Source organism: Vanellus vanellus (genome assembly GCF_965231255.1).
Source record: "Vanellus vanellus genome assembly, chromosome: 6".
Lineage (NCBI taxonomy): Eukaryota > Metazoa > Chordata > Aves > Charadriiformes > Charadriidae > Vanellus > Vanellus vanellus.
The window spans coordinates 1,625,958-1,650,503 of NC_138911.1; the positions used below are offsets into that span (position 1 = coordinate 1,625,958).

The 24,546-nt window shown below is 67.2% G+C and overlaps 1 protein-coding gene across 1 annotated transcript; it reads left to right on the plus strand.

Moving 5' to 3' along the window:
- Window positions 1-1,889: 1,889 nt before the first annotated feature.
- On the plus strand, window positions 1,890-23,708 carry SYT7 (synaptotagmin 7; the record flags this gene model as incomplete). Its single annotated transcript, XM_082485027.1, has 14 exons — window positions 1,890-1,943; window positions 2,000-2,243; window positions 5,424-5,527; window positions 8,323-8,402; window positions 10,166-10,297; window positions 11,012-11,227; window positions 14,248-14,616; window positions 16,735-16,860; window positions 19,753-19,888; window positions 20,415-20,685; window positions 21,279-21,448; window positions 21,973-22,087; window positions 22,170-22,369; window positions 23,604-23,708. The coding sequence occupies 14 exons, from the start codon at window positions 1,890-1,892 to the stop codon at window positions 23,706-23,708; spliced, it is 2,322 nt and encodes a 773-aa protein (XP_082341153.1).
- Between the last annotated feature and the right edge of the window lie 838 nt (window positions 23,709-24,546).

Here is a 24,546-nt window from a genome sequence, read left to right on the forward strand (position 1 = left end):
CAACCGAGATGTGCAAAGCCACCAAGATGTGCAGGGCCACCAAGGGGCATGAAGCCGCCGAGGTGCTTGAAGCCACCAAGATGTGCGAATCTACCAAGGTGCACAAAGCCACCGAGATGTGCAAAGCCACCGGTGCACAAAGCCACCAAGGGGCACAAATGTGCAGGGCCACCAAGGTACATGAATCCACCAAGACGTGCAAAGCCACTGAGGTGCACAAAGCCACCGAGATGTGCAACGCCACTGAGGTGCACGAAGCCACCAAGATATGCAAGGCCACCAAGGTGCATGAAGCCACCGAGGTGCGTGAAGCCACCAAGATGTGCAAAGCCACCAAAGCACGCAAAGCCACTGAGGTGCATGAAGCCACCAAGATGTGCAAGGCCACCAAGGTGCATGAAGCCACCAAGATGTGCAAAGCCACCAAAGCACGCAAAGCCACCGAGGTGCATGAAGCCACCAAGATGTGCAAAGCCACCAAGGTGCATGAAGCCACCGAGGTGTGTGAAGCCACCAAGATGTGCAAAGCCACCAAGATACACAAAGTCACTGAGGTGCATGAAGCCACCAAGATGTGCAAAGCCACCAAGGTGCATGAAGCCACCAAGATGTGCAAAGACACCAAAGCACGCAAAGCCACCGAGGTGCATGAAGCCACCAAGATGTGCAAAGCCACCGAGATACGTGAAGTCACTGAGGTGCGTGAAGCCACCAAGATGCCCAGGGCCACCAGGATGCCCAAAGCCACTGAGAAGCAGAAGGCCACCGAAGTGCATGAAGCCAAGGGGACAAGTACCGAGGCCACGCAGGGAGCAGGCTGTGGCACCGCAGGGTGTCCCCAGGCCGGGCTGCGCGGGGGCACTGGTTCCACCACATCCTCCCAGCGCATCCCCGGTGCCGCCGCTCAGCCGCGTGTCGAATCCGTTGGCGTGGTCAGTTCGCGCGCCCGCCTTGCCTCCGCCGCCCCGATCTTACAGCGTCGCCGGCTTAACACGCCGCTGAGCGCGCCGTAATCCCGCTCGGATTTCTGCGCCTCCCGCTGGTGCTGGGGTCGGGTTTTGGAGTGTTTCCTCCGGAGCCGCAAAAGCCGGAGCTCGCTGGTGCTCCGCAGGCGGCTAATCCCGTGATTTAGGGGAGATGGGCACGCGGTGACGCGCGGCCGTCGCCGCCACCGGTTCCCCTCTGCCACGTTGCCCTCCCTGGGGGGGCTGTGGGCACGGGGGGGGGCTGCGATGGTTGGGGGGGGGGGGGATGCTCTGCTTGGGCAAGCGCAGGGGTCCTCCATGCCGAGGGGATGCTCATAGGAGGGGGGCTGGCATGGGGACCCTCTCCCCCAGGCAGGGACCCTCTCCCCCTCATGGGGACCCTGTCCTCCCATCACAAGGACCCTCTCCCCCAGGCAGGGACCCTCTCCACCCCATGGGGACCCTCTCCCCCCCATGGGGACCCTGTCCTCCCGTCACAAGGACCCTCTCCCCCATGCAGGGACCCTCTCCACCCCATGGGGACCCTCTCCCCCCCATGGGGACCCTCTCCCCCATGCAGGGACCCTTTCCACCCCATGGGGACCCTCTCCACCCCATGGGGACCCTGTCCTCCCATCACAAGGAACCTCTCCCCCATCACAGGGACCCTCTCCCCCAGGCAGGGACCTTCTCCCCCCCATGGGGACCCTCTCCTCCCATCACAAGGACCCTCTCCCCCATGCATGGACCCTCTCCACCCCATGGGGACCCTCTCCCCCATGCATGGACCCTCTCCCCCATCACAGGGACCCTCTCCCCCATGCAGGGACCCTCTCCACCCCATGGGGACCCTGTCCTCCCATCACAGGGACCCTCTCCCCCAGGAAGGGACCCTCTCCCCTGCATGAGGACCCTCTCCCCCCCATGGGGACCCTCTCCCCCGCGAGTCCCGCGCTGGAGCGCGGCGGCGCTAACGAGGTGGGTAATCCCCTCCTCAATAACCGGCTCTAAAAGGGGAATTATATCCCATCCAGTGGCGTCGAATACTGACGAAAGAGCCGCAGGGCCGCGGCGGCCGCCCCACCGTCCCCTTCCCCGGCCTCCGCCGCCGTCCCCTGCTCCGCCGGCGGGCGCGAGAGGTGGGGACATCCCAGCTTGGGGGTCCCCATGGGGCTTCAAAGCCCTCCGTGGCCTCCGAGGGCGGACGCGGGGTCTGCAGCTCGTGGAGCGGCCCCTCGCTGGGCTCTTGGCGTGAGGCCGGACCGGCCAAGGGCAGGTGTGGGTTTTTTGGGGGGGGAGAGGGGTGGCATGTGGCTTTCAGGGACGCGGGGGACAGGGGTGGGGACAGATGCGTGGGGCCGATGTCCCACCGCTGCCGTCTCGCACGCTCCCGGCTGTATCCGCGCCGGCAGAGCGCAGAGATTTATGGCGAGTGGCGGGGAAGGAGGGGGCAGAGGCGGCGGTAAACAAGCGCCACCGCCGTTGTCACCCGCTCTCGCGACCACGCAGCTCCCCGTGTCCCCCTCCAGCCTCTCGGTGTCCCCCTGCCCAGGGCCACCACCCCCACCCCACCTCCGTGGCGTCCCCGTGCTGAGCATCCCAAACCGGGGAGATGACGCTGCCGGTCCCCACGCGGTGGCCCCCGGGGCAGGGACACAGGGCTGGGGACAAGCCAGGAGCTCCCCTCCGCTCAGCTTCTCTAATTAACCAGTGCTTAATTGCCCAGAAAACGAGTCATTTCGATCGTGCTGAGGGCGGAGGCAGCACCGGGGGGGGGTGTCAGCATTTCTCCTCCAGTCCTGGGGACACGGCCAGCGTGGGCTCGGGGACGTGTGTCCCTGCCGGGGAAGGGCTGGCACCCCCCTGTGCCACACTGTCACCGTGTCACGCGTGCAGCCCCCCCCCCCCGGGGGGAAGGCAGGTCCCCACCAGTGTGACCATCAGGCTCCCCGGGGTGATGCCAGGCTCGGGGACGCGGTGGCAGCTTCCTAGGGGACATTTGGCCAGGGGCGTGGGAACCGGCACGCAGCGACATCCCTCCCCGAGCCCTTCGGTGACAGCGTCCGGACACCGCGGTTTGGCTTTCTCCTTCCTAAGGAGGATAATCCCTCGGTTTGTGCCGCGCCAGCACGGCGGCGGGCAGCGCGCGTCCCTTCCCTTCGCCTTCTCCCGCTTTGATTTCCCTCTCGCCGGATTACGCCGAGGATGAACTTGACCCCGGCGAAGGACCGGAGCATCTCTCGAAGCTCCGGGCTGAGCCGGAGGAGGTGGGGGGTGTCACTCTCACCGCAGTCACCAGCGTGCGGCGAGGCCACCGCTTTACGGCGTGTCACGCTGTCCCCAAGTGGAACAGCGGGGGAGGGAGGGAGGGGGGAGCTGGTATTTTTTTGGGGGGGAGAGGAGGGGTCAGCCTGATTCCCACCCGGTTAGCCCCTGTGCCGAACTTGAACTGGTTGGGGTCCCGCACCGCCGCGGGATGGGCATCCCAAAAAATGGGGGAGCGGGGGGGGGCTGTCCCAGTGCTCCCCGCCGGCGCAGCTGCTTTACATCCCCCTCCCCCCCCCCCCCCCCCCAACAGCAGCTTATGGAGTTGGGGTTTATAAATGTTTGAAATTAAGGGCTGGTCCCAAATTCCCTCCTAGGCAACAGTTGCTAAGCGAGTTTTATACACAGGTTCCTCGTGACGGAAGAGCGACGACGGAGGGCCCTGGTTTGGTTGGGATGGAGGGAACACGTGCGGTGGGACTGGCCGTGGTCCAGGAGTCGGGAAACCCACCCCCCCCACCCCCCCGAAACCCCCATGGTGGCCACATCACCACCCTCCTGTCCCCTCCGCCCCCGCCCCGGCGGGGGCTCAGCGCCGGCGGTGCGGCTGCTTGAGGGGTTTTTATAAAAATCCCCTTTATCGCCACCATCCCCTTTAGGGTTTTTTATCCCGCCGGATGCCGCGGTGCTGCCGGTGCCGCGGCCGCTTCGGTACCCATCTGCGCGCCAGGGCGGGAGCGGGCTGCCGGTGGCCGGGGGGGGGGGATGCTCGAGCCCCCGATGCGGCCGCTCTGACTCCCTCCAGCCCCTGAGCCGCCGGCAAATTTCATTACAATAACAAGGTCTGCGGGCGAATTAATTATTAACGATTATTGTTTAATATTTATACTGCAGTACAGCGACAGGCGGGCGGCTCCGGCCTCGCCGCTTCCCACCCGCCGGCGGTGGCCAACCCGTCCCCGTGCCGCGGTCCCCGCGGGGATGCCGCGGTGGGGGGGGTCCTGCCAGGGGACGGGGCTGAGCTGTGCTGGGGGTCCCACTGGATGTCCCCCCACACACCCACCCCTCCCCAAAGCCACTTTGGGTCCGTATTAATCGTCCCAACGCGTCACGGCCATCCCGGCGGCAGCGTGGCCGTGAGCTTTGCGGCGGTGCCGGATGCCGGGGACACCCTGTGCCGGGGTGGGGACGGTGGGGGGGAGGCAGGGCAGGTCCCCCGGGGGCTGGCGGCGGGGGGGAGGGGGTTCCTGCCCCCCCCCCCCCCCCGGGGTGGCTGTTTGGGGGGAATCTGTGCGGGTTTGGCTGACCCGAAGAGGAAACCCCAATGGAAAGGGCACAGATCCAGCAAGGAAAGGGGGGACGGCTTGTCTGGAGGCGGGGGGAAGGGGAAGGGGAAGAGGAAGAGGTGGGGAAGAGGAAGGAAAAAGGGAGGAGGATGGAGAAGCTGAAAGGCTGGGGAAGGGACGGGCATTGGGAAGGCAAAGGGGAAGGAAAGAGGAAAGGGGAAGGAGACAGGATGGGGAAGGGAAAGGGGAAGAGGTGGGGAAAGGAAAGGGGAAGAAGTGGGGAAAAGGGAGGAAAAGGGGAAGAGGATGGAGAAGATGACGGGATGGGGAAGGGATGGGCATTAGGAAGGCAAAGGGGAAGGAAAGGTGGAAGGAGAAGGGGAGAGGAAGGGAAAGGGAAAGAGGTGGGGAAGGGAAAAAGAAAAGGAAAGAGGTGGGGAAGAGGAAGGAAAAGGGGAAGAGGATGAAGAAGGTGAAAGGATGGGGATGGCGAAGGGATGGGCATTAGTTACGGAAGGGGAAGGGGAAGAGGAAGGGGGAAGGGATGGATGAGGAGAAGGGTTGGCGATTCGGAAGGAGAAGGGGAAGGGGAAGGGGAAGGGGAAGGGGAAGGGGAAGGGGAAGGGGAAGGGGAAGGGGAAGGGGAAGGGGAAGCAACACAAAAGGAGGTGGCGTGGTGGGAGCCGCAGGAGGCACGTGCTGATGCTGTGACCTTTGCCGGACATGCCGTGGCTCCCAGGGTGCCGGCAGGGATTAAAGCCTTCGCTCTGCTCCAACCTGAGCTCTCGGGGAGCAACATCCCGCCGGGAGCCCGGAGCCAGCGGAAGGGGCTGTCGGGGGCGGGGGGTGACCCCCCCCCGTCCCCGTCCCATCCCTGAGCGGTGGCTCTGCTCTGCTCCCCCCACAGGGGCTCCCTCCCGTGACGTCCTCCTCGTCTCAGCCATCATCACCGTCAGCCTTAGCGTCACCATCGTCCTCTGCGGGATCTGCCAGTGGTGCCAGCGCAAACTGGTAAGCGTCCCCGGGGCGGCGAGCGGGCGGGGGGGGTCCTGGGGTGAGCTGGGACGTGGGTCCCGGCCGCCCGCTGCCCCTGGGTGATGGCTGGGGTGGGGGTCCCCACGGCCGGGGGGGCGATGCCCACCGCCGGGGCAGCGGGATGCCCGGCACGGCAGCGCGGCTGCCGGCGGGCAGCGGCGGTCGCCGAGAGCGGGGTTTGCGGCGGGTGCCGGCTGCGGCTTTTATTTTGCTCTTTAGGCGATGCGATAATTAAATGTTTGGGCGAAACTGTTTGGGCGACATAAAGGGAAGTTTCCAAATATAGATATATATATATTTTTTGCCACGAGCGGTAACGATCTGGCCCCTGTCCTGTGCTGGGCACGCTCCTGCCTGGAAGAGCCCCACGGGAAGGCGGCCAGCCTGTCCCCGGCGGCACCGGGAGCCGGGAGCCCGCTGTGCCCCCCACCCCAGCCCCCCCAGCACCCCTGGGACACCCATCTTCCCTCCCCGAGCCCCACTGCGGCGGAGGGGGGCGGGGGGGGGTCTTTATCTCAGGGCAGCGCTCCCTCCCGCATCCTTCTTCCTCCTTTTCCCGGAGCAGCGCGGCGGCAGGATGCGGCCGCACGCTCGGCCGCGGTTCCTTCTCCATCACGTTCAAATCTGGGTCAAGCGCTGCGATGGTGGCGGCTCTTCCCACGTGGGAGATGCCCACCCCGGCGGTGCCGGCGGCTCCCGCCTCGAGCCGTGGGAAAGCTGCGCTCCACCGGGAAGGGGAGAGGAGGTCCGGCCGGGATGAGGCAGCGTTGGGGCGGTTGTGGGAACCGCCGTGGTGTGGGTTGGAGAAGGGGCTACCGAGCCCGGTTGGTGCCACCCAGGGAAGGGCGGAGGGTTCAGCGCCGGGGAGGAGAAGGGGCGGTTGTGCCGAAGGACGAAGCTGGCAGAGGAACAAAGAAGTATAAATTGGCCGGGAAGGCGTTCAGGCTGGGAATGGAAAGGCACGTCCCAGCCGGCCCTCGACAGCGCACGGAGCTGGAACGGCAGCGTGGGAAGCGTGGCCAAAGGCGCTGAGCGCCTGCCGGGTCGGCTAGTGCCGGGGGAGCGTGGGCCAGCAGCCGCTGCGGCCGTGTCCCCACGAGCCCTGTGCTGTGGCCAGCCGGGGACAACGCTGAGCACAGTGCTCAGGGCTGACGCCTTCCAGGATGGCCCGTGGGCATCCAAGGAGGTCCAGCATCCCTCTGCCTCCTGGCAGGATTAGCCTGTGGGCATCCAAGGAGGTCCAGCATCCCTGCAGATCCCATCAGGGTTAGCCCATGGGCATCCAAGGAGGTCCAGCATCTCTGCAAATCCCAGCAGGATTAGCCCGTGGGCATCCAGGGGGATGCAGCATCCCTGTAGATCCCATCAGGATTAGCCCACGGGCATCCAAGGGGATCCAGCATTCCTACAAATCCCATCAGAATTAGCCTGTGGGCATCCAAGGAGGTCCTGCATCTCTGCAGATCCCAGCAGGATTAGCCCGTGGGCATCCAAGGAGGTCCTGCATCTCTGCAGATCCCAGCAGGATTAGCCCATGGGCATCCAGGGGGATGCAGTATCACTGCAGATCCTATCAGGATTAGCCCGTAGGCATTCAGGGGGATGCAGCATCCCTGCAGATACCATCAGGATTAGCCCGTGGGCATCCAAGGGGATCCAGCATCCTTGCAGATCCCAGCATGATCAGCCCGTGGGCATCCAAGGAGATGCAGCATCCCTACAGATACCATCAGGATTAGCCCGTGGGCATCCAAGGGGATCCAGCATGATCAGCCCATGGGCATCCAAGGGGATGCAGCTTCCCTGCAGATACCATCAGGATTAGCCCATGGGCATCCAAGCAGGTCCGGCATCCCTGCAGCTCCCGGCAGGACTAGCCCGTGGCTGTCCAAGGACACCCGTGCTGCGGGCACAGGGAGTCCTTTGACGCAGCTCTGCCGAGGGGAGGGCTCCGTGTGGAGGTGACGAGGCCGGGGAGAAGGAGAAGGGAGAAATATTCCCCGTTTCACGAGCGGGCTGCGCGCTGGGCTGCATCCTGCCGGCAGGAGGGATGCTCGCCGGGCCAGTTCCACCCTGGTGGGAGGGCTGGTTCCCAGCCCCAGCCCCCTCCAGCAGCTGCTCCCATCCCACCTCGGCCTCCCCGCACCTGCGCAGAGCAGCCTCCCCTCCTAATTGTCAGCTAATTGGCATTAATTGCGCTCTTGTCCGCCCTGGATGGGAGCAGCGGTGCGCTGAACCTGCCGTCGGAAATCAGAGTGAAGTGCCCTGATTACAAGCCCCAGTTAGGAGCGAGCGCCCGCTTCGTTATCATATGGCAGCTCTTCCCCTTCGGTGGGGAAGGTGAACTCAATTAATTCAGGTTCAATTAATCCTAAAATTACCCGCTCCTCCCTCCCCCGCTGAGGCTGTGGAAGGGTACTGCTGCTCTGTCCTTGGGGTGACGTGGGGTACGAGCCCCCCTCCTGCCCTCCAGCCCCCTTGGGGACGGTGGCCAGCAGCCAGGGTGGCCGGGCCAGCGTCTCCCCGATGCCTTTGCTGGTTTGTAAGGGGTGAGGGATGAAGCTTTCGGGACTTTTAGTGCCCGGCTCGGTGGGATGGAGCCCGGCGACCAGGAGGCTGTAAGGAAAAAGGGGCAAAATCCCCATGAAACCCTCCAGCCGATGGAGGCGCAGCCCTGGCAGTTCGTCCCTGTCCCCGTCCCCTGCGGTGCGGTGGGGGGGTGGGGGGGTTCTCCCTGCCACCCCCTGACCCTCCTCTTCTCCTCTCCGCAGGGTAAGCGTTACAAGACTTCCCTGGAGACTGTGGGAACCCCGGACTCCAGCCGAGGCCGCAGCGAAAAGAAAACCATCAAGTAGGTGCCAGGGTCCGGGGGGTGGGGGGGAGAGGCGCAGGGGGCTGCAGCACCGTGGGTCCGGCGCAGCCGTAGCCCGCTCAGCACCCTGCCTGCCCTCTGCCGCACACCTCCATCACCGGTGCGCCCGGGGACACCACGTGCCGGATCGGTGCCATCCCCCCTGGCAGCAGGGAGGTCCCTCCTTGGGGACAGAAGTGGCCGTCCCTCTGCTCCCAAGCGAGGACGCTCCGTGTCCGGCTCTGGCAAAGCGAAGTTTGGCAGCAGCCGCTCGCCCGGTTCTGTGCCGGGGAGGGGGGAGGGGGGGAACAGTGAGGGGCTGTCGGGGTGACCGAGCGATGGGCGGTCCCCACCGTCACAGCAAAGCATCGCCGATCCCTGTTCCTCCTGCAGGACGAGATGGTCCTCCCGGTTGGGCTGGAGGTGTCCCCAGGTCCCCCAGCCCCAGCGGCAGACTGGGATGGCTCTGGGTCTCTCCAGCGCCCTCGGGTACCCCTCCTGGCTCGCCCGCCGAGTTGCGGGCATGACTGGATGAAGCCGTGGGGACCTCAACGCGGGTGTCCCCAGGGATGCTCCGGCTCTGGGCGTGCCGAACCCGAGCCCTTCCCGGCCCCGCTGGGTGCGTGGCTGGCACGGCTCTGCAGAGCACCGGCGTCGGGGATGCGGTGTGGGGAAAGGAGAGCGGAGCTGGAGCATCTCACGGCGCCGGGTTAAGGGGTGAAGTGGGGCTTTGGCAGCCGTGGGGCGAGGAGGGGGAGCTCTCCCGGGCACCCCAGCTCCAGCTCTGCCCCTGGCACCCCGCTGGCACCCCGCCAGGCTTTTGGGAGAAGCCAGGGCTGGGCAACCGGGAGGGAAATAGCCCTTGCCTGGGGCAAGGCTATTGCAAAGCTCCTCCCGTGGCTGGCCTGGCCTCCTGCCCGGCGGGTGTTATTGGGGTACGGGTGCCTGGGGCTACCTGGGGCACCCCTCCGCCTGGGCACAGCCTGGCCAGCTGCTCCCGGCTGCACCGGGGCTGGCCGTGCCCCGCTGGGACCGGAGGGGAGGCACATTCCCTTCCCGACGGCATAGCACGCACGGCTCTCCTTCCGTGGCTCCGTGCAGCCGGGCTCAACCCGGAGCCGCCGGTGGGCATCGACGACGGGCACGGGGACTGAGCACCGGTGGCTTTTCAGATCCTCCGGTGGCTTTTCAAGTCCTCCAGCGCCGGCGGGGAGCTGCTGGGCTCCACCGCAGCTGGGCACCGCGGGCGACTTGCCGGAGCCAGGAGGAGGTTCAGGCTCCGGTGCCGGCGGCGGGTTGGTTTGGCAGGAGGGGGACCCGGAGGGGTCTCCCAAAACGCAGCAGCCTCAGGGTTAACCCAGCAGCCTGCGCTTCCAGGATCTGGCTGCTGAGGAGGCGAGGACGTACAGACACGCGTGGCGAGGACGCGCGGACACGCGTGGCGGGGACACCGCGCTCGCTGGCGCCTCTCTAACCCCGCTCCATCCTTCTCTCCTTCCCAGCCCGCTCCTATCTCTCCGCAGCTCTGCCCTGCTCCGTCCGTCCGTCCAGCCGTCCGTCAGTCCGTGTGTGTTTGTGTGTGTGTGTGTGTGTGTGTGTGTCGGTGTCCGAGGGGTGGGCGGCCGCGCGCCCCGTCTCTCTCTCCGCAGGATCCCGGCGCTCCGGGGGCGGAGGGCTGCTTTTTTCCTCCTTTTCTCGCAGGAATTCAGCTTCTCTCTCTTGTATTTCCCTTTTCTTTCTCCCCTGGTCTCCGGCCGCTGTAGCGATCTAGACAGAGACTTTTGGAATAACAATGACAACACAGTGCAGCAGAAATGGAGCTCCTACCCTCCCAAGGAGTTTATACTAAACATTTCACCTTACGCCCCGTACGGTGATCCGCGGCTTTCCCTCAAGTGAGTCTCTCCTTACCGGGTTTGCTCCGTGTAGTGAGTATATGGGCAGCACCCACTCGCCTTCCTCCTCCTCCTCCTCCTCTTCCTCCTTCTCCTCCTCCTCCTCCTCCTCCCGGGCTCCCCGCACGCCACCCCATGGGCAACCCCATGGAGACGAGCAACCCCTCCTTCCCGCTTCCCACCCCCCCCCTCCAAACAGGGGGTGACCAGGGCCGCGGCGCGTGTCCCCGTCCCCCCCCCTCCTCTTTCCCCTCTTCGTGGCGGCGCAGGACGGGGTTGCGCGTTGGGGGCACCCCCTCGGCGCGGGGACGGGTCCCCACCGGGGCTGGGCTGCCGGCGAGCGGGACCCCCACCCTGACCCCCTCCCACCCCCCCCCTCTCCTCCTCTCCTTTCTTTTTGGATGGTTTTGCCGAAGCCCCCGTGCACCCCCCGGCCAGGACACTCCCCCCACCCCCACCCCTTTTTTTTTTTTTTTTTTTTTTTGCAGTGCTGATGTCTCTCTTTCTCTCTCTGTCTGTCTGTCCGTCTCTTGTCCGTCTGTCCCCCGTCCGGCTCTCTCCCCCGCTCCCCTCATACCCACCCCCCCCAACCCTATCAAATGGCTCCCGCCCCACCGCCACCACCACCACCACCGCCACCACCACCACCTCCGTCTGTCCGTCCGGCTGCCTTCGTGTCTGTCTTGGGGGGGTCCGGCCGCCGGCCCGGCCCAGTGGCTCTCTGTTATCAGGGGCCAAGCTGACGGCGTCGGCCGCCGCGGGGTTGGCGGGGGAACGCGACGGCCGCCCCGGGGAGAAGCAGCGGCTCGGCGAGGACGGCATGAGGAGCAGCGTCTCTGCCCACAGCGAGCCCGGCGCGGGGAAGGCGGCGCGAGGCCGCTGGCACACGGTGCAGAGCCACTTGGCCGCAGGGAAGCTCAGCCTGTCCAAGTGAGTGAGCACGCACGGTCCGGCACGGCATCCCCCGGCACGGACCCCCCCTCCCCCACCGCCGGCGTGCCCGGCCGCCCGCTCCCCTCTACGGGTTGCGTTTGGATGGGGACCACCCAGAACATCCCTTGGTCCACCACCAGGACCTGCCCCGGGCTCCCGGCAGTGTTTTGGCAGCGTTTCGGCTGAGGAAGGGGCTGCGGGGGCTGAAGTCCCAGCCGGGCTAGGAGGAGCACTTTTGGGTGCTGTCCCCGGCACGTAGCCAGCGCCGAGGGTGGCTTCGCCCGCTGCCGCTGGGGCATCATCTTGGTGATGGCCCAAAGGCAGGAGTTGCTCTCCCGTGTCCCCGTCCCGGGGACGCGGCCACCCGGGGACGGTGCGGGGCATCGCCAGCCTCGTCCCTCCGCGGCGCTCCCCTGACCCCCTCCCCGGCACAACCACCAGACCCGGCGCCTCGCTTGCGGCTCCACCACCCGATACCGGGGCGGGGGGAGAGGTGGAGAAAATCGGCGGTTTATTAGATTTAGGGGAAAACCAGTGTTTCAGCAGGCTCTGCAGTGCTCGTGGCTCAGGCGGGCTGGGGGGGGGGGGGTCCCGGCGAGACCCTCCGCTGCCGGGAGCGACCGTAGCTCTGCCGGCGGAGACGGCGGTGATTTACGTGGCGGTGGGCTCCGTCCTGTGTTTCTGATCTCCGCTCCGGTTCCCTGGGCTCGGGGTGCAGCAGCTTCCGATGGCGCGGCAGCCCCGGCGCTGTGCTGCCGGCGGGTCCCGGCATCGGCCCCCAGCACCCTCGGAGAGGTCGGTGGCCACGACAAAGGGGTTTCCCAGGGCTGCTATGCCTCGTCCCTGCTGCGTCTTCCAGCCTCGTCGGTGGGGAGGAAACCTTTTCAAAAGAGAAGGGTCAGTGCTGCCGCCTTGGATAAATCCCAAACGCCTCCTGGAGCCCCAAAGATTGGGGTTGGAGGGAGGGGGTGCCCCGGGTTTGGAGCCGCGGCCGCCCGTTTGGCGTGACGCTGGTGTTCTCCGGCTCAGCGGAGAGGGAGAGGCGAGGAAGAGGAGGGCGCCTGCGCAGCTTTCAGCCGTACCCCGGTCTCGTTGGCGAAGCGAAACCCGCCGGGATGTGCCATTGCCGGCTAAGAAAAGGCGTCGCGCCGTTGCCGTGCCGAGAGCGGCCGACACGCGGCCGCCCGCAACGCTCGGCACCTCCGCTCCCGCCGCCTCCCAGCCGTGCCGTGCCGGCGTGGGGACAGGCTCTGCTGGTAGCTCCAGAGCCCGGAGGAGCTGGGAACCGGACAGATGGACGGACGGGTGTCCGCCGCGGCGCGCCGGGCTGGCGCAAGCGGGGAGGGCAGAGTTAAGGGGATGAGGAAGCCGCCGGCGAAGCATCCCGCCTTTCGGCATCTCTTTCGCGCGGAGCCTTCGGGGGGGTGCGTGGAGGGTTAGGATGGGGGTGCGGCCGCCGTACCCCTCTCGTGGTAGCGGGGGCACCGGGGCGGGCAGGGGGTGCGGGCAGGGCGTGCTGCCGCCTGGCGCGGCGCTGGCAGGAGCTCGCGCCTCCAGCTGGCGCCGGGCCGAGAGGAGCCAGATTTAGTTTCCTGTGACTGAGAGGTTGTAAATTGAACTAATTTAGGATTCGATAGGAAAGCGAAAGGAGGTCGGCGGCAGGCACCGGGGTTTGGGATGGGGGGAGGGGGGAGGGAGGGGGGGATCGGCGCAGTGCCCTGCGTGCCTTCGGCCGTGGGGCCGGATCCGTCCCGGCTCTCCGCTCCTCTCAACTGCCCTCCCTCCTCTCTCTCTCTTTCTCTCACCTTTTGCTCTTTCTTCACCTCTTCTTTTTTTTTTTTTTGTTTTTTTTAAAGCAATTTATCCTTTCCCCTCCCCCCGCCCCCCCCCCTTCCCCCCCAATCCCTCTCTGTCCCCCCGCTGCCGCCAATGCACGACGGCGCAGCTTTGCCACGCGGTTTCAGATCGGTAAGATCGGCGGCTGCTGCTGAAGGCGACTCCCCGGTGGTCCCAAGAGTGGGGGGACCCCCGTCCTTGTGCATCGAGGTACCCCCGAGGGCTTTTGCCGGGCTGGCTGGACCCCCCTGGTTTGGCAGCCACGAGCTTTGCAGGCTACCGTGGCCATCAGCGCCGTGGCCGGGGCTCCTGCCCGGCTGCATGGGCCGTGCCACGCATGTGCTGCCGCCGCGGCGCGGGGCCGGCTGCATGGCCAGCGACGGGCACCGCCGCTTCTCCCGCCGCCGTCGCGCCTGCTCTGCCCTCTCCGCCGGCCAGATGAAGCCCGTCCGCCCTGGGCTGAGCTTCACCGCGCTCCCCATCCCGCCGGGGCCGCCTCCCTGTCCCCTCGCATCCCGCCATCCGGGGGGTGGGAGCGTGGCCGGACTCCCACCCCGGTGAGCATCCCTCCCCGCTGGCAGCCTGGCTTGGCCCTGGGGACACCCGGCTTGCTGGCACGCCACCACCACGGGGGGCTCGGTCCCCTCCATCGCCGTGGGATTCCCCCCCCCCCTCCCATCCGGCACGATCCCGCAAGACGGGGGGATGCCGAGCCCCCGGCGGTGTGGGTGCTGGGCTGGGAGGGACGGGGACGGGGACGGGGCGGGCCGGCTGGCAGCACGTGAGCGGGCGCCGCGGGATTCGCCTTCACGCAGCAGCCTAATTAGCTGACAGACGAGGTCGGTCGGCCGGCCGGCGTGCCGGGAAGGCTCTGGCTGCGCGGCAGCCGCGGGAGCGGGAGGGCACCCAACCGGCCGGGTGCCGCGGTGCCGTGGCCGAGCTCCCCGCCGACCCCCGGGCGAGATGGCGGCGGCGGCGGCGCGAGAGCCCCGTGCCGCCGCCGGCGAAGCCCAGCCGGGGCCGAGAGGCAGAGGAACCGGTCGCTGCCTCCGCTGGCCCCTGCCGGAGCGCTCCCTGCGCTGGGGCATCTTCTCTCTAACTCTCTTCTTTTCCTTCCTCCAATTTTGCCCCTTCACCTTCTTCTCCTTTCTCTCCTCTCCTCTGCCCTTCCTCTCCCTAAGTTTCGAGGACTCCACCTTGTCCACAGCCACTACCCTTGAGTATATCCCCACCTCAGCAGGCGACCCCAAATGCCAGAGGCCCCGCACGCTCATGCGCCAGCAAAGTCTGCAGCAGCCCCTCAGCCAGCACCAGCGCGCCAACCACAGCCAGCCCACCACCAGCCAGAGCCTGGGGCACCTCCAGGCCCACAGCGGCTCCTCCGCCGGCGCCGGCAACCCCCGGGGCACCCGCGGCGGCCAGGCGCGCCAGGGCATCGCCGCCGGCTCCAAGCATCGGACGGCTGGCGGCCGGAGCCGCTCCAATCCCGGCAGCTGGGACCACGTGGTGGGGCAAATCCGCAACCGCGGCTTGGACATGAAGTCCTTCCTGTAAGTGCGCTCTCTCCTTGCTCTCTCCTTGCTCTCTCCTTGCTCTCTCCTTGCTCTCTGCATCGCTCTCCATCGCTCTCCTCTGCTCTCTCCATCGCACTCTCCATCGCTCTCCTCTGCACTCTCCATCGCTCTCCTCTGCGCTCTCCATCGCTCTCCTCTGCGCTCTCCATCGCTCTCCTCTGCTCTCTCCATCGCACTCTCCATCGCTCTCCTCTGCTCTCTCCATCGCACTCTCCATCACTCTCCTCTGCTCTCTCCATCGCTCTCCTTTGTTCTCCTCTGCTCTCTCCATCGCTCTCCTCTGCTCTCTCCTCTGCTCTCTCCTCTGCTCTCTCCTCTGCTCTCTCCTCTGCTCTCTCCTCTGCTCTCTCCATCGCTCTCTCCATCGCTCTCTCCATCGCTCTCCTCTGCTCTCTCCATCGCTCTCTCCATCTCTCACCCTGCCACAGCCGCTCAGCTGCCACCACCTCGGGGAAACGCTGCCAGTGGGAAGAGCCAGGTCCCCTCCGACCCCACCCCAGGGGACAGGGCTTGTCCCCCAGCCCGGGGACTCGGGGAAGGGTCTCAACACGCTCCCCTCGACGCGCTTCACCCCCTGCATTGCCGGCCGGCGCGAGTGCTCAGGTCCCCTTCCATCCCCAAGGAGCGCAGGGATGCTCCAGCCCATGGGATGCCCACCGCCGGTGTCCCCAGGGAGTGACATTGCCCCAAGGAGGAGGAAGGGGACAGCCGTGCCGGCGGTGGCCCCCCACGCAGGGGTGACCGTTCGGCCCCGGTATCGCTGCCCGTCAGGCTGCCTTCCGCCGGGGCTGGGAGCTGCCGGAGCCGTGTGATCTTTAATCTGGCTTAACCCTATCTCCTCTATCAGCTCCGGCTTTCAAACCTCGAAACGCTGGGGACTAATCGGAGTCCCGTGCCGCCGCCGTATCTCGGCACGTGACATTGTCACTCCTCCGCACAATGGGTCATTCACACAACCCCCCCCCAAAAAAACCCCCTCCATCCTTCCCAGGGGTCCTCCTGCTCCCCTCTGGCCTCTGTTTGCCCCCCCGGCACCCCCGAGAGGGGATGCTCAGGTGCCGGCTGTGCTTCCCGCAGGCTGGTAGCGCTCCGGGTTTTGGGGGGGGGGGGGGAATGGACACAGGGGGACAGACCTGATCCTGCCCTGGCGTGACTCAGCGCCGCACCTTCTGCAGCAGAATTAGGTGGGAAATGCCCTGAGAGATGCAAATTTGGCTGCCCACCCCGCTCCTGCCTGCGCAGGCAGCCCTGGAGAGAGGGTTGAACCTTCGTCCCGGCTCCGGCACCCATCCTCACCGCCAGCCGGCCGGTGCCCCTCTCGGCTCTGCCCTCACCCACCGAGAGGTTCCTCGCCGGCTCCGTTTGCCAGCTTCCCGATGCCGAAATGCGGCTCATTAGCCATCCCGAGGGTCACGTCCCTCCCTGTTTACCCAGCATCGGCGCTGGTTCCAGCCTTAATTGGTGGAGGGGGGGGGGTTGGAGCAGCCGCAGAGCCGGGACGTGCCGAGCCAAGCGCGCCGTTTCCCCGCGGAGGAGCCGCTGCCATTTACCACCGCCGCTTTCCGAAGCCATTAACTTCGCTTTTGCTCTTTATTCTGTTTACCCTCCCGCCTGCCTCCCCGGCGCCGCGGCGTAAATGTGGTTACAGGCCCCGGGGAGGCTGTGCCGGTGGCGCCGGAGCGGGGTAAAGAGCCTCGGCCACGGCACCGCCACCTCCAACTCCAGGGATGGACGCTGGGATCTCGCTCCCTTCATGCTGTCCCGTTGTCCCCAGCCCCTCCGGGCACCTTCTCCCCCCCTCCCCACCCCACCTTGGCAGGACCTCAGCATCCTCCCTGCCTGGACCAGTGGAGGAGAGGGGTGGCAGCGGTACCCAGACGTGCCGGGCTCACCGAAGCCGGCACCTTTCTCCCTACAGCCCTCTGCGCCCATCCCGGACGTCATCTCCTGCGTAGGGACCGGCGGGCAGAGCCGGCGTCCCCTCGCCCTCGGGGGACCACGGGGTGCCACCGCTCCTGCCGGTTCCCCGCCTGATGCTGTGTTCTCCTCTCTCTTTCTCTCTCTCTCCCGCCGCCTGCGGGGCCGCCTGGGCAGGGAAGGCCGGATGGTGGTGTTATCCCTGGTTTTGGGACTCTCAGAGCAAGATGACTTTGCCAATATCCCCGACCTGCAACCCGCTGGGACGCAGCCGAACCAGCCGAACGCTCAGGGGGACAAGAGGTATGAGCGAGGAGCGAGGGCAGTCCCGCAGGAGGAGGAGGAGACGAGGGCTTCGCCCAGGGTGGAGGAGGAGGATGATGATGATGATGAGGAGGAGGAGGAGGAGGAGGAGGAGGAGGAGGCTGGCCTCGTGGAGCGCGAAGGTTGGAGCGGCACAGGGTGGCCCAGCGGGCACGGTGATGTCTGCAGCTATTCCCACCCCCCCCACCATCACCGGCACCCGCGGTTCTGCACCGGAGAGGACCCCCCCCCCCCATCCCTTCCTCCTCCCTCCCTGATGTCCCCCTCCTGCCACCCCCTGGCCGCCAGCCCCCCCCTCCCCCCCCCCCAAAACCCGGCTGCACGCTGCGGGGGGGCACACGCTCGGGAGCGGGGCGCAGGGCAGGGTGCCGGGGGGAGAATGGGGTGCAAGTTGGGGGAGGGGGGGCGCCCAGGCTCACCGGGACCCCCCCGATGATGCCGCGTCGGCAGCTGTACCGCATCCCATCCCAACGCATGTCTCGTGCGCCCTCCATCCCGGCGGAGCCGTATGCCACCCGGGATGGGGTGGGCAGCTCCCCTGGGGACGCGGGGACATCCCTGCGGTGGCGTGTGCCTCGGTGACCCCAAGGCTGAGCAAGCGGCACAGGTTGGGGGGGGGGGGGGATGCTTTACCCCCCCTTTTCTCCATCCCAGCAAGCAGCGCGGCACAGCCCCTCGCCTCCGGCTGCTCCCGGCCTTATGGTGGTGCCGAATGCTCAGCACCGCATCCAGCACCGGAGCCCGGCGAGGGCTGGCAGGAGCGGAGGGGCCCCGTGCCGCCGGGAGCGGGTGTTAATCCCCTCCGGAGCCGGGAGGAGGTGTGAAAGCCGACGGGCACTGCTGCCTCCCCGTGTGCTCGGCGTGTTAATGAACTGGCACCGGTTCTCGCCCGCCGGCTATTTTTACCCTGCTCGGCTTGGGTTCGCTCCATCTTTTAGCACTTCCCTCCCCGGCGTCGCGCTGCGCAGCCGGTCCCTTGCCGGGAGCACCGGCCACCGTGCCGTACCGTGCCGGTTGCCCCGTGCCGGGCGAGGGGAGGCTGGCTGCCGGGTATGGGGGTGGTGTGGGTGGCTGTGCCGCAGCAAGACCCTGCTCCCCGCTTTCGCTGGTCCGAAAACCCCGTCCCGCTGCACGCATGGCCTCCCCGCCTCCATCCCTCCCCCTGTTCCCCATCCTCCTGGATCCCAGCGGGACATGGGGGGGTTCGGCCGGCAGAGGGGACGGGCTCCGGCACCCTCCGCTCTCGCCAACCCACCCGGCGCTGCCGACCGCCCCTTCTTCTGCCTCGAAACGTCGTCCTCCATCCCTGTTTCTCAGCTTCTTCCTTCCAGCCCGTCCCCGGCGGCTCCAGCCCGGTGCCTCGGCGTGTCTCCCGTCCTGCCAACTAACCGCTCTCCGTCCGTCCATCCACCCCACTCCTCTCTCCCCCTTCCCTCCCGGCAGGCCGGCGGTGGACGACGCTTCTCCTCCTCTCTCTTGCTCTTTCCCTGCTTTTTCTCTCTCTCTCTCTCTCTCCCTCTTGCTGTCCGTGACCTCCGCCGGCGCGCGCCACCGCCCCGGCACCCGCGGCTGCACCGGCACCTCCTGACCCAGCGCTCTCCGCCGCCACCGGCTCCTCCGCCTTCATTTTCGCTCTGTTTTTAACCTGATTTTGCCTCCCCAGCTACCTCGGGCTCTCCGCTCCTCCCCGGGTGCCGTCCCACCGGGGTGGGAACCGCGTGTGTGCGTGGGTGTGCGAGAGGGCGGCCGCCCCGTGCCGCTGCGTGTGCCTCCGTCCCCATCGCCCCCAGGTTCTCCCGCCACCCCCTCCGCCCGCCGTCCATCGGCGCGTGTCTGCGTGCGCTTGGCGTGTCGGTGGGTGTCTCGTGGCATGCGTTGTGGCTTGGCCGTGCCGGCGGCGTGCTGCCCGCCGCTGGAGGGGGGTGTGTGTGTGTGTGTGTTTGTGTGTCCTGTCGGTCCGTCCGGTGGTTTGTCACCGTTGTCTTGGGCTCGGGCGGGAGCCGCGGTGGGGTGGGAGCGCGGGGTGCATCGTGGGGTGCCTGTCTGTGTGCGCATCCCCCCCCCTTGGATGTGTCCGCACCGCAGGAGCCACCCAGGGCTGCCCCGTCCCTGCCGCCACGTGCCGGTGGTGTCCCTCGTGGCAGCGTGGCCCCGGTGCGTGCCCGCCCGCTGCCATGGCTGCTCTGTCTTGTGCCCGCCGCAGCTCCCGGCTGCCCACCCTCCCGCCGGGCTTCTCCCTCCCCCGGCACCATGCCCGCCGTCCCGCCGGCGCAGCCCCCACCGACAGCCGGCTGCCGCAGCCGGGGTGTGCGGGGAAAACCGGGGCACGAGTCCTGGCTGCAGGACACCGCAGGGTGGAAGGGGGAGGGGGCTCGATGGCAGATGGCAAGGGGGACGGTTAACACCGGGCACCGCGGTGTCGAAGCACCGGTGGGTCGGCGGAGCACCCAGCGCCGTGTGAGGTGCAACCAGAGCCGCCGGCGCTGCTGGGGACACGGTAGCCACAGGGCCGGGTGGCACCATGGGCGCCGCGGTCGCTGGGAGGGGGACATGGGCGGCGTGGGACTTGCTGCCATGCTCCCAGGCGGCGCGCCGCACGTCCCGGGGCCCCGACGGCAGCGCGGGCAGAACCAGCTGCCCACACCGGCCAGGGTCCCGCTGCACCGGGAGGCTGCTGGGCTGCAGCGGGTGGCACGTAGCTGCCGGTGGCACAGCCCCGGGCATCCCTGCGCGCCAGCCGGCAGCCCGCCTCGGGGGCTGGCACAGCCCAGGCGCAGCGTCCGCCGGGAGAGGGTACCCGGGGAGCCCCTCGCCGTCTCCCCCTCGGCTCCCGGCCCCCTCTCCTCTGAGGCGCTGCCTCTCTGTCCCCAGGTTGCCGGCCGGCGGCAAAGCGGTGAACACGGCGCCGGTGCCCGGGCAGCCGCCGCACGATGAGTCCGACCGCAAGACGGAGCCGCGCTCCTCCGTCTCCGACCTGGTCAACTCCCTGACCAGCGAGATGCTCATGGTGGGTGGACCGGGGTGCACTGGGGAGGGCTTCCCCGGGGACGGCATCCCAGCCAGGCCTCTCCCCGCGCTCCTTTCCCCCCGCTCCTCCCCGTGCCCGCCGTGTGCCGCAAGCGCTCTTGCCACATCCCCGTCACAGCCGGGCATGGCGGCCGGCACAGCCGCGGCTCAGCCGAGGCGGCGCAGCCGGTTTCCCCCCCCCTTCCCCCGGGGCCGGTGCGAGGGAGAGGTGCCAGAGACATGAGGGACGGGCTGTCAGGAGGAATTTGGCTAATTGGTGCTCCACGTTGCTGGGACGCGTGGTGCCGAGCCGGGAGTCGTCTGAGGCGACGGCGGTGGCCGGGAGCCGGGGAGAGGCTGATGCCCTCTGACAGCTGGCGGGGCTGGGGGGGCCGGGGGCTGGTGTGAACCGAGTTCGGGTGCCAAAATTGGGGGGACAGGGGTGCGCAGAGCCCACACTGTTCATGTCCCCCCCCCCCCACCGGCACCCCGGCGCTGCGCTCACCGCCCTTCTCCCCCCGCTGCAGCTCTCCCCCGGCTCTGAGGATGACGAGGGCCACGACGGCGTCAGCCGGGAGAACCTGGGCCGCATCCAGTTCAGCGTCGGCTACAACTTCCAGGAGTCCACCCTGACCGTCAAGATCATGAAGGCGCAGGAGCTGCCGGCCAAGGACTTCAGCGGCACCAGCGACCCCTTTGTCAAGATCTACCTGCTCCCCGACAAGAAGCACAAGCTGGAGACCAAGGTGAAGCGGAAGAACCTCAACCCGCACTGGAACGAGACCTTCCTCTTCGAAGGTAGGGGCTGGGATGGACTGGAATGGACTGGGGTGGGAGCAGAGCGGTTGTAGGGCCCTCTGTCTTCCCTCCTGGACTGGATCAGCTCAGCTCGAGCTGCCAGCGTGGTGGCCATCGGTGATGAGATGGGTTGGCCAAGCCATCAAGGCCAGGTTGGAGGTGTTTGCTCTGCATCCCGTGAAGGTGACACGGGGGGAGGCTCCTTATCCCCCCAGAAGGCACCCATGGGTGGGTGCACCCAGGGGAGTTAGTCCGCTACCAGCCACCGTGGTGGCCATCGGTGATGAGATGGGCTGGCCAAGCCATCAAGGCCAGGTTGGAGGTGTTTGCTCTGCATCCCATGAAGGGAACATGGGGGGTGATGCATTTTCCCCCCAGCAGGCACCCATGGGTGGGTGCACCCAGGGGAGTTAGTCCGCTACCAGCCACCGTGGTGGCCCAAAGCCACGAGGGGTGCCCCATGATGTTGCCTGCTCCCCATCCACTGCCTGGTGCCACCATCTCCCCATCAGATCAAGCAAGGTGGGGTGGCACCAGCACCGGGTGTTGCTTGGCATGGCCGCCACGGCTCATCCTCTCCGTCTCTGGCACAGGGTTCCCCTACGAGAAGGTGGTGCAGCGGGTGCTGTACCTCCAGGTCCTGGACTACGATCGCTTCAGCCGCAACGACCCCATCGGGGAGGTGTCCATCCCCCTCAACAAGGTGGACCTCACCCAGATGCAGACCTTCTGGAAGGATCTGAAGCCGTGCAGCGATGGCAGCGTAAGGCCCTGGTCCCCCTCCCACCCCTTGGGGACAGTCCTCGAGGGGGGGCTACCCCTGTCCCTGTGGCGTCCCAGCGGGACGACCACCCTCTCGTTCCCCCAACAGGGACGTTTTCTGCTTTGCGAGAAGGTTCAACGTCCGATGGAGAGGTTTCTCTTCCCAAATCTTTATCTATAAATTAAGGCACTAAATAGCCCAAAGCGAGTGTCTCATTTTGGGTCAAAAAAGAGCTGTTTCAGGCAGATCTAAAATGAAAGTTTTCTTTATCTCCTGCCTCCGGCAAGACCGGAAAACGTCCCATTGGGGATGGCCCCGTTTCCTCCTGCCCTGATTTTCCATGCGGCCCCAAAGTCCACCCTTGGGATGGCTCTGGTGGGGGGGGAGGGTGTCCCAGCCCAGCACCCTCCTCCTGCAGGGGGACGCAGGACCTTTGGGTGTCCCATGAGGGCTTGGGCTGGGTGCCGCGACAAGGGGTGGGTGTTTTTGGGGCACCCACCTAACGGCCTCCGCGGGTCCTCCAGGGAAGCCGTGGGGAGCTGCTGCTGTCGCTGTGCTACAACCCCTCCGCCAACTCCATCGTGGTGAACATCATCAAAGCGAGGAACCTCAAAGCCATGGACATCGGGGGCACGTCAGGTACGAGCTCCGGCTCCCGCCACGCCGGGCACCGCTGCCCGATGCCCAGCCGGGGCTGAGAGCAGCTCCTCTCCCCCTCCAGACCCCTACGTGAAGGTGTGGCTGATGTACAAGGACAAGCGGGTGGAGAAGAAGAAGACAGTGGTGATGAAGCGGTGCCTGAACCCCGTCTTCAACGAGTCCTTCGCCTTCGACATCCCCACAGAGCGGCTGCGCGAGACGACCATCGTCATCACCGTCATGGATAAGGACAGGCTGAGCCGCAACGATGTCATCGGCAAGGTGGGTCCCGCGGCACTGGTGGGCGGTGGAGGGACCCCAGCGATGTATCTTGCCGAGGGATGGCAGCCGGGGACAGCCATGTCCCTGGCTGGTGGCGACCGGTGCCACCTCAAGCTGGAGAGGAAGGTGGAGCGCAGTGGGGGACCCTCGCGCCGGCTTTCCCCGGCCATCTCCGCTCACGGTGTGCCGGTGGCAAGGACTTGCCCGGCACAAAGCTGTGGTGGCCCCCATCCAGCGTGGCGAAGCCCCGCGCCTCCCACCGCGCTGCGGCACAGCCTGCGCCGGGCTGAGCGTCAACCTGCCAAAAAAAGTCTATTTATAGCCAGGCAAAAATCGAAGTCCCCGATGGCTCCTGTGTGCTGCCGGTGCCGGGTAGAGCCGGAGCCCCCCACCGCGCCGGCACCGTCCCCGGCTGCAGGGACAGGGCACAGGGCTCGGCTGGGGGTCCCCGGGGTCTGCGTCCACCACCGGATAGACCCCATCCCCCACGCCGGGATTACCCCACCCATGAGAGGAATGGAGGAATCCATCCTCTCTCGATTTGATCTGCGTTAAACCCATCCAGCTCTCCGCTCGTTAGGGTAACGGTGACAAACGAGCGCAGCAATCGCCGTTATTACCACTCGCCGCGGAGTCGGTGATGCCCCAAACGCGGCACCGTAACACGTAGATTGGGATAAACCCGGGGGGGGGGCGGCCACAGCGGCTCCGCACCCGAGAGGGACAGAGGTGCCGATGTCCCCAGAGGGGACATCGCCGGTGGCACAGGCACGGCTGCACCCAGGCTGGATGGACGGACAGACAGACGGTGCCCACGGTGTCTCCGCTTTGCATTAAAGCCGCCGGGAGCGTTGCGGCGTGAGCGCAAAGCGGTGCCGCCGGCGGCGGAGCCGGAGGAGGGGAGCGTGCCCTTCACGCCCCGGCCGCCCCGCCGCAGCCGGCAAACCTGGTAATCACTTTTGATTGCCTAATTAGCAACGAGCCCCGCTCCGGCACGACGATGCCGCTCAGCCAAAGCGGCGGCACGGGCTGCCCGGGGAAGGCTGGCACACGCGGTTTTCCGCGTCACCGTATGGAAAATCGATGGATAAAAATAACCCGGGGTTGGTGGCCACCGCCGCCGCCGGCACGCGCCGGGAGAGAGGAGGTTTGGGGGGCGAAGGGGGGAGCGGGATGGGGATGGGGGGGCCGGGAGCGGTGCCGGGGGGATGCCAAGAGCTGCTTGTCCCCGCAGATCTACCTGTCCTGGAAGAGCGGCCCCGGGGAGGTGAAGCACTGGAAGGACATGATCGCCCGTCCCCGGCAGGCGGTGGCACAGTGGCACCAGCTGAAGGCCTGAGCGCCCCAGGACTGCGGGGCTGGGGGGGCGTCCCCCTTCCCAAACCACCCCCCAACCCCCTCCTCCTCCTCCTCCTCCCCCCTCCGGGGCACCGGCGGGACAGCAGCACGGCTGGAGGGGACCCTGCGGTAGGAGGGGGACAGAGCATCCCCCCCCCCCCCCGGACCCCCTTCTTTCGCCTCTCCCCAACGCTGGGGTGTTGGGGGGGGGGGGGGGAACCGAAAAGGGCGCCAGAAGCGATGTCACCCCCACCCCCACCTCCCCGGTCCCCGTCTCCGTCCCCACCACCGGGCAGGACTTCTGCGAGTGCTTCCAGCCCCGGTCCCTGGGACCCCCTCTGCCCCTCCCCCTCCTCACCTCCCCCCTCCCCCCCCATTTCAGGGGGTCAGACTGTGGGTGCCAGAGGGTCCCCCCCCCATCCGTCCCTTCCCCTTACAGCTCAATAAAACCTCTCCGAGCCATCAGCGTCACCCAAGCGGGGCCACGGAGCCCCCATGCCCTGCCTCGTCCCCATCACCCTCCCCAAACCCCCCCCTGGCCGCACTGGGCTGGCAAAGTGGGGGGGGGGGTGGGGTGGGGGGCGGCGGGGGCAATGGCAGCCCCCTGCCCCGGGTCAGGCGCGGGCTGCTGGGATCGGAAGCCATGACACACAGTTCGTTAGCCAAAGCGGGCTCGTTTGCGCACTGCCTTCAGCCGGGTTTGATGCTTTACCTCCGTCTTCGGGCTCGGTGGGAGCGGGAGGTCGATAACCCCATCTTTGCCGGGGGCGGGGGGTGGGATGGGGTGGGGGGGTCACACACACTGTGCGGGGACACCCCCACCCCAGTATGTCCCCACG